This window comes from Parasteatoda tepidariorum, chromosome 4 (genome assembly GCF_982258835.1).
Source record: "Parasteatoda tepidariorum strain Cologne lab strain chromosome 4, Ptep-v5.0, whole genome shotgun sequence".
Classification (NCBI taxonomy): domain Eukaryota; kingdom Metazoa; phylum Arthropoda; class Arachnida; order Araneae; family Theridiidae; genus Parasteatoda; species Parasteatoda tepidariorum.
This window is the reverse complement of record NC_141758.1, coordinates 105,997,078-106,009,422: the sequence shown is the minus strand read 5'-3', so window position 1 is coordinate 106,009,422 and position 12,345 is coordinate 105,997,078. Positions and strand designations below refer to the sequence as shown.

Below are 12,345 nucleotides of genomic sequence, written 5' to 3'. Positions count from 1 at the left end.
TGACGTGTACCAGTGCTACCAAGTAATGTTCGTTATTGAATTTATCTGACACAGCGACTATAAAATAATTGCGCATTTAAATGTGTACAATAAACTATATTTTTGTTCAAATAGAGCTCTAAGTTAGAAATTATCACTGATGTTATTTTTAAAATACGTGAAAAACTGAATCGCTTATCGTAAAATTTAAAACAATGACTGACGCTTAACCCATCAGAAAATTCCATTTCGTTTTCCTCGCTATTTAATGAATAATTCAATATTTGAAATTCCTGTATAAACATCAACTGTCATCCACTACAAGTTCAAAAACATGTATTTGTACTTAAGTGGAAGAATAAAAAGTATTTTATTAATGATGGAAAATTTGAACAAGATGTAAGGAGGATGTAAACTAATAGTAGGAATTGAAAAAAGGAAAAAATTAAAAGCACTTGTGATCTCAATTATTGCATTGGTTGAGCTTCATAAAAGTATACAAAGAATGAGAATTAATTTTGATTTAATGATTAATTAATTAAGATTTATTAATTTGATTAATTAATTTGAATTAATTAAGATTTTCGGCCAGGCTAAGTGAAAAGAGACCAGAATCATCATCATCGTGTAATTTTTTTTTTAAATTTAAAAATACTGGCCCTTATTTATATCCTAAATTAATTTTATTTCGTTTTATATAAAATTAACTTCAAATGAAGAGAATTTCTCTTACTCGGCTATGATACTCAGTTTCGCCTCTTGCTTTTATCACTATCTGACAATTCAAATTACCTTCTCATTCTAGGCTCCAAGAACATTGTCAAGATGCAGAGAAGCTTCCGATTCTGATATTTCCAGAAGGTTCGCATAGCAGTTATTCTATTTATTTATTTTTAATGACACTGCAACTGACCTCAAAATATATCCTAAGTGAATTGATACAATAATCCTTTGCACAAATAATCCCTTAGGTCGAGAGTGTTCCGCAAGAATTACGTTGAGAGTGTTCCGCACAAATAAAAAAAAAATTAGAAAAAAAAGAAGTATTAAAGCTCGTTAGCAGCTGTCAAAAGCTAGGAAGACAAACTTTTTTTTTCTCCGTAGTATATGGAATATAGTTCGTTCACCAGGAGTTGGCACTAGACTCCGCCTTCATCACGCGGTATGCGACGATACTATTTCACTGTTTTTGGGAAACGATTGTGAGCAATCCTGAACAAGATTGCTATTCGGCGATCTTATGGCGAAAATATTTATTCCGCAAACTTTATTTGCAATTTTTTAGCATTAAATATTTCATAAATGTGATGATCTTTCTCTCTTTTGAGAGAATAGTTCGTCCTGTTTGAGACATTTAAACGCCGGGATAGCCAGGTTGGTAGGGCACTGGGCTCATGTCCAAGAGGTCGTGGGTTCGATCCCCACCGGCCGAAGACTCCCCGTGTAGTAATTGGTGACTGCTGCACGTTAAATCTTTCGAGTTGCAAAGTCCTCCATGCTCCCATAACAAATCAATACTTCTGGGGGTTATTGATCCAGGAGTTTCCTTGTCTTCTGGATTGGGTTCAAAATTACAAGGCTACAGAGTTGAACATTAGTAGTCGTAAACCCAAAAATTGGGTCGGTTGTTCAACGACGGATAAAGTAAAATAAAAATAGTTCGTCCTTTTGTGAGACATTTTGCTGGGAAAACAGCAGTTTTGAAATTTAAAACATATTTAATTGGCTAGAGAAATGAAAGGTATAATAGCAGATGATAAAGCGAAGTAAGTGATTGAAAAAGAATCCACTGTTTGTGTTTGTCGCGCATCAAGGGCTGTCTCAATTTCAAGCGCGGAGATGCTTCTCTTCCTACTCCGGCGCTGAAATCAGCTCTGCGTCCGAGGAGGTGGAGCCAAGTGCCAACTCCTGGCGAACGAACTATACTTAGTATGGCATTTCTCCACTACCATTCTGTCCAAAGCAACACTTTACAAGAACTAATCCGAATCGAACACGATATCGGTTCATTTACAATAACGTTATTGAACCAATTTCTGGGATCGGTATAATAGCGTTCATGTTATTCAACAAATTCGAACTGTCTAGTTAACGTTAACCGTTTTTTGAAAGAAAAACATCACAATTCTCTCTTCCAAACTCCTCAAATACGGAGGAAAAATGGCCGCCGTGATTGACAAAACTAATAAAAATAATATGATCGGCACCATAGCACCGATTTTTTTTCTGAACTGATTGATGTGTGTAATAGATGTTACAAATAATGTTTTGTTTCCAGTTTAAGGCAAGCAAATTGTTTTCTTATGGAACGACAAATCATGGGAATTTGCATAAGGCCGAATCACCATGCTTCTCGTATTTAATCGCTTGTAACTTTCTCTCTATACCAGGGTGCGTAGCGTTTTTAAAAAGTACTTAAATGTGATTATTTTTGATTTACGTTTTTTGAAAGCCCTTAAAAGTGCTTTCTTTATTTGTTGTTTATAAAAAGTGCTTAATTTTAAAAAGATATTTTTTCTTTGCCGTATCGATTTTCGCTCTAAATTACAAAAAAAAAAAAAATCATGATTTTTATAATTTTCTCTGTAATGTTTGTCAGAAACTAGTTATTTTATCATGATTATGTAAAGTATTTGAAACTATTTTTGAATTTTATTGATTTTATGTTTATAAATTAAGAACTTTAAACGATAAAAGGAAATAATTTTTGTTATTGCACAGATCCTAGTTATGAATTTTTTTTTTGTTGAAGTGATAAAAAATATTTTTTGAGTTCTTAAAAAATACTTAAAAGTGCTTATTTTTTGATGAAAAATCTGGCTACGCACCCTGTATACTCTGTTGTAAGAAAAAAAAACCATTATCCTCATGGAGAGAGCCTGTTTGCATCTAAGTGCACGATAAGTAGATGCTAAACGCGAAAGAATATCAACATCGTCAACTCTAGAAACGCCGTAGCTTCTTATCACTTACAAAAATAGCACGAATTAAATTTTTGTCTGACGAGTTTAACATATAAAAGCTTTTTTTTATCGTTTTGAAAGCATAATTATATAATTTGGTGACTAAATAGAATGGAACTATATGCAGTCGCGGATGACTACTTAAATCCTATGCCGCAATGTTATTTTCTTAGCGGAGTATAGGTACGCTGAGCAAACGTGTACTGTAAACTAAATCTGACAAGAAAAATCAAGGAAAGATCACAGACCTTTTTAGGTCATGAGTCTGTCTAGACAACTATGACTTCGACAACTATGTCTTCGACAACTATGTCTTCGACAACTATGTCTTCGAGTCATACAGAACACAGTAGGTACAAAACTAACAGCCTGACCTGTGATATTCAAGTAAAACCTAAAACAGAGAGTAAAGGATATCAACACTTTATTGCCATTGTTTTTCTAGTGCTGTCATGCTAAAATATTTTTGGGGATGAGATTGATTTGTACAAAGAAATTCCTAAAATTATTATTTTATTACAGTAATTATTGTACTGCGTATTTTCATTTCCAGAAAACGCCGTCCATTTACTTGCATTTAATGTTTCGTTTTTAATTTAATCTCTATTTACTTTTTGACAGGGACCTGCATCAACAACACGTCTGTGATGATGTTTAAGAAAGGAAGTTTTGAAGTCGGTGGCACCATATACCCGGCCGCCATTAAGGTTTGTTTCCTGTTATATCTTCGTCCATATAACGCGATAAAGTATTCCACTATGAGCCGTGATAGCCCAGGGGATAGAGCATTCGCCTTCCAATCAGGGAACGACTACTAATCCCAGCGATGGCTGGTCGATACGAATTCTGCATACAGCTTGCACAGACTGCTGTGAAGTAAATTATTCTCAGTGGGAGACGGGCCACGGGTTAGAGGCCCCCTCGCCGTCGAGCTAACCGTGGAAGGTTTCTGTGGTTTTCCTCTCCATATAACGCAAATGCGAATTAGTTTCATCAAAAAGTTCACAACGAAGGCAAATTACTCCCAATACTTGATCCAGGAGTTCCCTTGCCTTCTAGATTATGTTCAAAAAATGGCAAGGCTATGGAGTTGAACATTAGTAGTCGTAAACCCAAAATATCGGCTCAGCTGTTCAACGACGGTTATAAAATAAAATAAAAAAAAAGTACTCCACGAAGGCTAGTTTATCTTAATGCTAAGTTCCCTTGCCTTCTGGATTGAGTCGAGTAGTAAACGATTCATCATTAAACTGAACTAAAAATTATTGCTAATCAATTTATAAGTAATAAAATCTTTCTTAATTTATTTTTTTATTCTAAATTTATCAAATATCGAATTAAATACTATATTTATAGAAATAAAATTGTTATAGAATTTAAAGGTATTTCATTCTGGATTTTCTTTTTTTTTTCTAAAGTATTAATAATATGAAACGAAAACCATGCTCAATGATTATAAACTCCCCAATATTTTAAGTTATTTGCCTTTCAACTTAATATTATTATCTGAACGTCGGGGAATGATGATTCTAATAATTGCCATTAAATACAGGTTTAATTAATTTTTGCCTCTTATATAGTCCGTATAGAATCGTGAAGAATTTGCTATTAAACGATTTTTTTACAACATATTCGAACATTTTAAAACAAATATATATTATGCAAGAACTTCAGTTATTTAGTTCTTTTAATTTTTCAATAACTTTCCCACCGATTTGTGAAACGCTCCAAACAAAAGCTTATTCAATCGACAGGAAATTTTTATTCACAATGAACAATAATGAGGAACTCTGCTTTTAATGTACTATTTCCAATTTAATTCTAATTGAAACTCTTTCTTCTTCAGTATGATTCGAGATTCGGTGATCCTTTTTGGAACAGTAGCAAGCAAGGTTATGTGCATTACTTGTTCATGATGATGACTTCCTGGGCCATCGTCTGTGACGTCTGGTACTTACCTCCCATGGCAAGAATGGTAATTTTGAGTTTATTTGTATTGGACGGTTGTATGTTTACGAACCTATAGTCCTAACTTTATAGTTCGTTTATTATTATATAGTATTAAATTTTATCACCTATACTAATACACCATTGTATTGTATAGGAGGGAGAGAATGCCATTGCCTTTACGAAGCGTGTGAAATCTGTTATTTCCAAACAAGGTGGATTAGTTGATTTGGAGTGGTAAGATTATCTTTCTTTAAAATAACAGGGGCCTCTCCTCTGACTAAACTCAAACTACATCTCAATTTTTATTATTGTTCTAAAATTAAAAAAACAGAAAAAAATATTTACATGTGTCTGAATTTTTTTTATCCTGTCTATATTAATAATTTAGATGATATTTAATATCTATATATATATTTCTCTTACACGGCGACAAAAAAAAACCTCATTACAACTTCCCGAATGGCAACGCTAAGAAATCGACCAATGATAGCCGCTAAAAATATCACATGCCAAATCTAGCTGAGGTGGTTCAACATATAGCGCTTTTAAAAACGGAAGCTGAAATAACCAGAGAGAGTATTATCAGCTGCGGCAATCTCATACTATTAAGCTAGGCAGAAGTGAGTAGTTTTTGTCGATAGATCTCTATTGTAGTATTTTGTCGAGAGCGCTTTTTTTCACTAATTTATATATTACGAATTTATTTGACGATTTTTGATTTATATCACGAATTTATTTGTTTTATTATTGTTATTAGTTATTCATTGAAAAATGAGTCTCAGTCGTGCTGTTACGCTTTAGGGTTTTATACTATAGCACATTTCTAATAGGTTTAACGAATTACATGTCATGTATTTGAATTCAAATTTATTTTAATGAGTTAGTACTAACTAAAATGATGTAATTTTTTTTAAAGAAAGTTGTTATATGGATTTGAATGATTGTTTTGAATTCTTGGAATTTTGTGCATTTGCAATGTACCTAAGTTAGTAGCGAGCGAAGCGAGCTTGGTTTGCAAAGCAAACCATATAAGATTGCATAGCAATTTTGGGGGTTGGTGAGCGTTAGCGAGCAAGGGGTGCAATCCACTAGTTTTAATAATTTAAAGACGAAACTGGAAAAAAAATTATATCGCAATATTTGAGCGAAAGATATACTTGAGTGGTGTAAATGAAAATAATAACTGGAGCAGAAAAAAATCGCCATATTATTATTGACACCAATGCTTAAATAATAATGGTAATATATAGAAATAAAAAATATGCTATGTACTACAAAGTAAAGTTAATGGGAAAAAAGGGGAACCATATATAAAACCTTTATTAAATCACACTAAATTAATTTTGGTTATACGTAACTGCTATAGTGTTAATGAGAATTCAACAACGAATTTTCATAGTTTCAGAAAATGTTTTTTCAGTAGCATAAAAAGATAGTATAATGTGTTAAAATTAGAAAAACAAAAACAAATTTCCCTACTATAACAGTATAATGAAAGTCAGATAGAGAATTTTTTATCCGGTTCTTCTACTTGATTTTTAAATTTAAGCTTTATTTAGCTGCCACTGATAATTGTATTTCGTACAAAACTCAAATATTGAAAGGTTATGTAATTGGAACAAAGTAGTATATTGTTAAATATTAAAACTTCACCCATATTGATTTAATACCGATACTTTTTTCACGCCTTCGAGAAGAAAAAAATATGTATATACCATTTTTACACGCTTTCGTGATTTGAAGTTCATAGATTTCGAGCGACAAAGCAAAAATAATTGAGAAAAAATTCGCAACAAAGGAATTTAAGTTGCAATAAGTTAGGATAGAAAAAATTTTGAATAGGAATTTTCAAATTTTAACTCAATCGTTGCACTCGTGTGGTTTGTAAAGTTTCCAACAAGTCGAACACATTATCGGATGTTCATTTTTTTTTGTATTCTATCTTAATTCTTATACGCCTCAATAATTTCAAGTTTCTGCGTGTTAATAGTTTTTGAGCAGCTATACAAAATGAACGTTAGGATGAACATCCTTTAATACAGAGTAAAATGAACGCTCTCAGTAAAATGCTTTGTAATTTGTTTATCCCAGAAACCATTAGGAAAAAATAAACCAGTTTCAAGGCTTATAGGTAAATGCAGATGGCCCCTTGAATAAAGGTTGAATAAAGGAGCTTTTAAAAGAGAGAGATACAGATTAAAGTTTTTTTTTTTTTTTTTTTTTTTTTTTTTTTTTTTTTTAATAACGGGATTCTTTTTGATCAATCCAGGTAAGTATATCCAAATCAGATGTTATCTTTTCCCTTGTAAACCACTATAAAAAAAAATTCAGTAAAACATTCGGCTAAATATTACTGGAAATTAGTGTTATAATGTTAACGTAAAATTCTAGTCGAAGAGTAGCCTAGAATTATTGTCATCGTTTTCCTTATGACAATTTTATCCAACTTGACCTGGATAGCCGGTCAGTAGGGCACTGGGCCCATGTCCGAGAGTTCGTGGGTTCGAACCCCACCATCCGAAGAGTAGTAAAGTGACTGATGCACGTTAAATCTGTCGAGTCGCAATAGTCCTTCATGTTCCCATAACAAATCAATATCTCTGAAGGTACTGGATTGGCGATCGATCGTTCTCTGATTCAGGTCAAAATTACGATCTGTGGATGAATGAATAGATGTATGAATGGGTTCGCCCTATAAACGGGTGTTACGTATGGTGTGGCAGAAGTCGAATTCTTGGCCATAGATGGCGCCACTGGAGAACAAGAACAATCGCACCCCCTCTGCCTAAACAGGCATACGTCAACAACAACAATAACATCCAACTTGTTTGCATTATGAGTTATAGGGAAGCTTGTTCAAAAGAATCCCTGAACCTCGCGATTTTCATTAAAGGATATTTTCAAGTAGATCATGATGAGTCAAAATTTATTCCTCAATTCCTACTATTAGTTCACTTCTCTTCCTATATCTTCTTCAAATTTTCAATCGTTAATAAAATACTTTTTTATTCATCTCCACTCAAGTACAAACACATTTTTTAAACTTGAAGTTCATGGCACTTGATGTTAATACTATTTTTTTAAATATTAATTTATTAATTTTAGTTTTATATGGGAGAAATAATAGTAATTATTTGATAAAAAGTAACTGAAATAAAACTTTTCTTTGTTGACGTAAGTAGGAACTGACTTTAAATTTTTCTTTTATATTACTTGTTAGGGATGGTCAGCTGAAGCGTTTGGCAGTGAAAAAAGAATGGAAAGAGCTTCAACAACAAGAATACAGCAAGAAGATTCTCGGAGAATGAACTGAAAAGAATATTCTTTGTCAATAAAAAGTATTAGTTCATCAGGACATAAAATATTCTGCGAAAACAAAATTGCTTCGAGCTCCATTTGTGCTTAGATTTCTTTAAATAAAAATTATGAACATATATGTTTTGTAATAAGAACTTATTTTGCAGTAAATTACTAGTCCCTGAGCCGCGATAGCTCTGGGGATAGAGCGTTCGCCTTCCAATGAGGCGAGCCGGGCTCGAATCCCAGTCGATACGACTTCCGCATCCGGCTTGCAGCGACCACAATGCTGACGTAAAATATCCTCAGTGGTAGGCAGATCATCGGTAAGAGTCCCTTTGCTGTCACGTTAACCGTGGGAGGTTCTCGTGGTATTCCTCTCCATGTAGCGCAAACTTCTCCCAATACTCGATCAAGGAGTTCCCTTGTCTTCTGGATCGGGTTCAAAATGACAAGGCTACGGAGTAGAACATTAGTCATCGTAAACCCAAACATTGTGTCGGCTGTTCAACGACGGTTATAAAATGAAAAATATATTAACCTGATAGCCTGGTTGGTAGGGCACTGGGCCCATGTTCGAGAGTTCGTGGGCTCGATCCTCGCTGGCCGAAGACTCCCCGTGTAGTAAATGGTGACTGATTTCACGTTAAATCTGTCGAGCCACAAAGTTCCCATAACAAATCATACCTCTAAGGATACTGATACAGGAGTTCCCTTGTCTTCTGGATCGGGTTCAAAATGACAAGGCTACGGAGTTGAACATTAGTAGTCGTAAACCCAAACATTGGGTCGGTTTTTGAGCGACGGTTATAAAATAAAATTTATTAACCTTTTGCTTACGACTGATGGTTCAGAATTGCAGGTGCCGTTGGCAGAAGGTTGATAACGGAATTGCAAATAGTTGAACCTGAAGTCAAAACGAAGTGTTTCCAATGACAAAATATTCACACAAAAAAATATGTGCTTTTTATGAAACGCGCCCTTTGTGATATCATGACAGAGAGTATGGGGAGAAAGAAAATCAAAGTTTAAATAGAGAATATCACCCATTTAAACCATGCTAATTAATATTTAAAATGAAGCATCAGAATTTTAAAATTGCTGTCATTTAATAATACGGATGGTATGATATAGCGGGACGAAGAAATTTCTGCAGAATGTGAAAATTTCAATTTTCAAGAAATATCTTCAAAATCACTCAAATGATTTTTAGTTTGCTAAAATATTAAAAATACAACTATTTTGATGAAGCAGTACTATTTTCTAGCTTAAAAGTGCAGTCCATAGAAAATGTTTTAAGATAAAAGTAGTGGTTGGTAGGTATTTTACTACGTTTAATTGTTTGTGGGTAGATTTTCACGTATGAAAAATTAGTTAAAATAGTGACTTGTTAACAAATTTTTTTTTAAAATTTTGATTATGTGTCTCCTATTAAAATTCTTAAGTTAGATTCTTACTAGTTAGCATTCATCGCAGTTTATTCTGAAATGGAACACTTTCGTAAAAATATTCACTTAATCTATTAAAACTGATATAAATGAAATGAACGAACCCTTGTTCTTTTCCTCTATGCTGGAGCAACCATGTATAAGAACGAGGGTGGGAGGGATTTGAGAGAAGGTAATTTGTGATCGGATTTTGTCATCATGAATTAGTTCCTTGTTAAAAATTAGGTAGAAATCTGCGGTAGTGCTTTTCTTAGAGCTACTGAAACAAATATCGCTTAGTTTATTCATGAATTTGTTTATTGTTTCAATATCGAGGCCTTTTCTGATGGTTCTGTTTGAAATGGTGCCCCCGTGATTCTTCTTGAGAATTTGTTATGAATTAGCTCTAATTTTTGATTTGTCTATTGTTTAGGCTGGGCTATAACGATTGGTCTGAAGGAGCTGATATAATTGGAATTTAATATTGATCTTTGGCTGCTGCTTGGGCTTTTTTAGTGACAATCCACTATATACATGTTCAATGAAGTCAATCACATTTTCAATGAAGTCAATGTGATTGTTTCAATGTAGCTTCTTATTAATAACTAGTCTATGGTAATCTGCATTTGTAACGATTGGGAAGTTGTCTGCGAATAGTGTACCTGTTATTGGTTAATGTCTCACTTTTCAACTGATTACCATAAGTTTTGACTTATCTGTGTTAATAGAACACCCTTCTTCCATGGGTGGCATATGAACATTTAGTTTTTTGACTGCTTGATTTGGGTTTCATGTTGCGACAGCGGATCATCCACATTAAAGCAAGTAATCATGTAATTAGGATTATAGGTATCAATAGGAAAATCACTGGCATAGATTAGATATAGAACTGGGCCTAAAATGCTTTTAGATTAGAGTCGATAATATGGATAAAATCAAATTATAGATTTTGCTTAATCATCTTGGTAATTAATGTTTATGCCAGACGCGGCCAGAGGCCGTGTTGTTTCATTTTTACAAATTCCATCTCAGATGAAGATCACCGAAGTCAAGCATCACTGGCTGCGGTCAGTGTGCGGGTGGGTGACCACTTGGATCAGTCTGCGTAGGGACCGAGGGTGTGCGGTATGGGTCCTCGTTAAACTGTGCTACCGTAAAGTGCTCGACTTCGCGCGCAGGTCGTCGGGCTACCGAAGCGGGGGTGGCATCCCCTCCGCAGAGGATCAAAATTGTGATGGCATGCCTTCGGATCATCTTCCGGGATGTTTCCCAGACCGTCGCCAATAGCCCATTGTGCAGCTCTAGTGCGACGTAAATTAACAACAACAACAACCATCGCAGATGGAGTCTTATCAGTTGTGGAAAGATCTTTCCTCAATGCATATTTGCTGTTTAGGTATGAAGTTGATGAATTGTTGGACTGTCTGAAGTTAGCGAAAATTTTCCAGAAGGATAGGAGTAGGCTGATAGGCCTGAAATCGGAAGCAATTCTGGAGTCAATACAAATCTAATCTCGATCTGTCTTGTATATACATCTAGAATTCAATCAGAAACGCTTGCACAATAAAGATAAAAATCGTGGCAACTGCACTTAAAATTTATATGAAATTTATTTCTAAATCTTCGAAATAAACTTGTCCCGCATTGGAGTGATGGTTTAGACACGATTCTCAGTAGAACATCGAAGTCAGGCGACAGTGGCTGCGATCAGTGTGCGGGTGGGTGACCACTTGGATCGGTCTACGAAGGGACAGAGGGTGAGCGGTATGGGTCCTCGTTAAACTGTTCTACAGTTAGGAGCTCGACTTCGCTCGTAAGTCTTTGGGCTACCGAAGCGGGGTTGCCCTCCCTCTACAGAGAATCAAAACTGTGATGGCATGTCTTTCGATCATCCTCGGGGATGTTTCCCAGACCGTCGCCAATAGCCCATTGTGCAGCTCTAGTGCGACGTAAATGAACTACAACTAGTGTCAGATAAATTCGATAAAAAAAAACATTAAGGGGTAGCACGTGTGGTCCACGTCACCAAATTTAAACTTTTAAAGTTGTCTGATACAACGCGCCCTTCGTTAAGACACGGTTCCCAGCAGATCACCGAAGTCAAGCATCACTGGCTGTGGTCAGTGTGCCGGTGGGTGACCACGTGGATCAGTCCGCGTAGGGTCCGAGGGTGTGCGGTATGCAGGGCCGGATTAACCTATAGGCACACTAGGCACGTACCTAGGGCCTACGAAATTCATGGGCCTGCGAAAAACTTGGGAGAAAAAAATTTGTTGACATAAATAATTTAGCTTTAAAAACAACAAGTGTATTTTGCACAAAATTATGAAGATACAAATAAAAATATAATATTTTTCGGTTATAAATTATTTTACAGAATCTTATGATCTAATATATCACTTTTTTGCTATTTTTGGATTCAACGAAATCTTGTATTACGCTGTCGAATTCCAAACTACGCAAAATGTCGTATTCAATAGACATAAGTGCGAGCGATGCCAAACGATCTTGATTCATTGTTGAACGCAAATAATTTTTTATCAATTTTAATCTGGTGAAAGATCTTTTAACTTCTGCATTTGCATTCATAATTCCTTCTGCATTCATAATTTCAATAATAATTTTGCATTCATAATTCCTTCTGCATTCATAATTTCAAAAGATTTACTTTTGACATGTTAATTTCCTTCACTTAGTTATCATAGTAGTATCATGAAAACTATGAAGCT

The 12,345-nt window shown here is 34.7% G+C and overlaps 1 protein-coding gene across 1 annotated transcript in view; it reads left to right on the top strand.

Annotated features, from left to right (window-relative positions):
- LOC107442699 (glycerol-3-phosphate acyltransferase 4) overlaps positions 1 to 8,321 on the top strand; it is a 36,689-nt gene extending 28,368 nt beyond the window's left edge. The window contains exons 11-15 of the mRNA XM_087161879.1: positions 785 to 840; positions 3,564 to 3,649; positions 4,789 to 4,917; positions 5,047 to 5,126; positions 8,113 to 8,321. Of these exons, the coding sequence (XP_087018005.1) occupies positions 785 to 840; positions 3,564 to 3,649; positions 4,789 to 4,917; positions 5,047 to 5,126; positions 8,113 to 8,200 (439 nt within the window). The 3' untranslated portion in view covers positions 8,201 to 8,321. The remainder of the gene's footprint in view (positions 1 to 784; positions 841 to 3,563; positions 3,650 to 4,788; positions 4,918 to 5,046; positions 5,127 to 8,112) is intronic.
- The last annotated feature ends 4,024 nt before the right edge of the window (positions 8,322 to 12,345 follow it).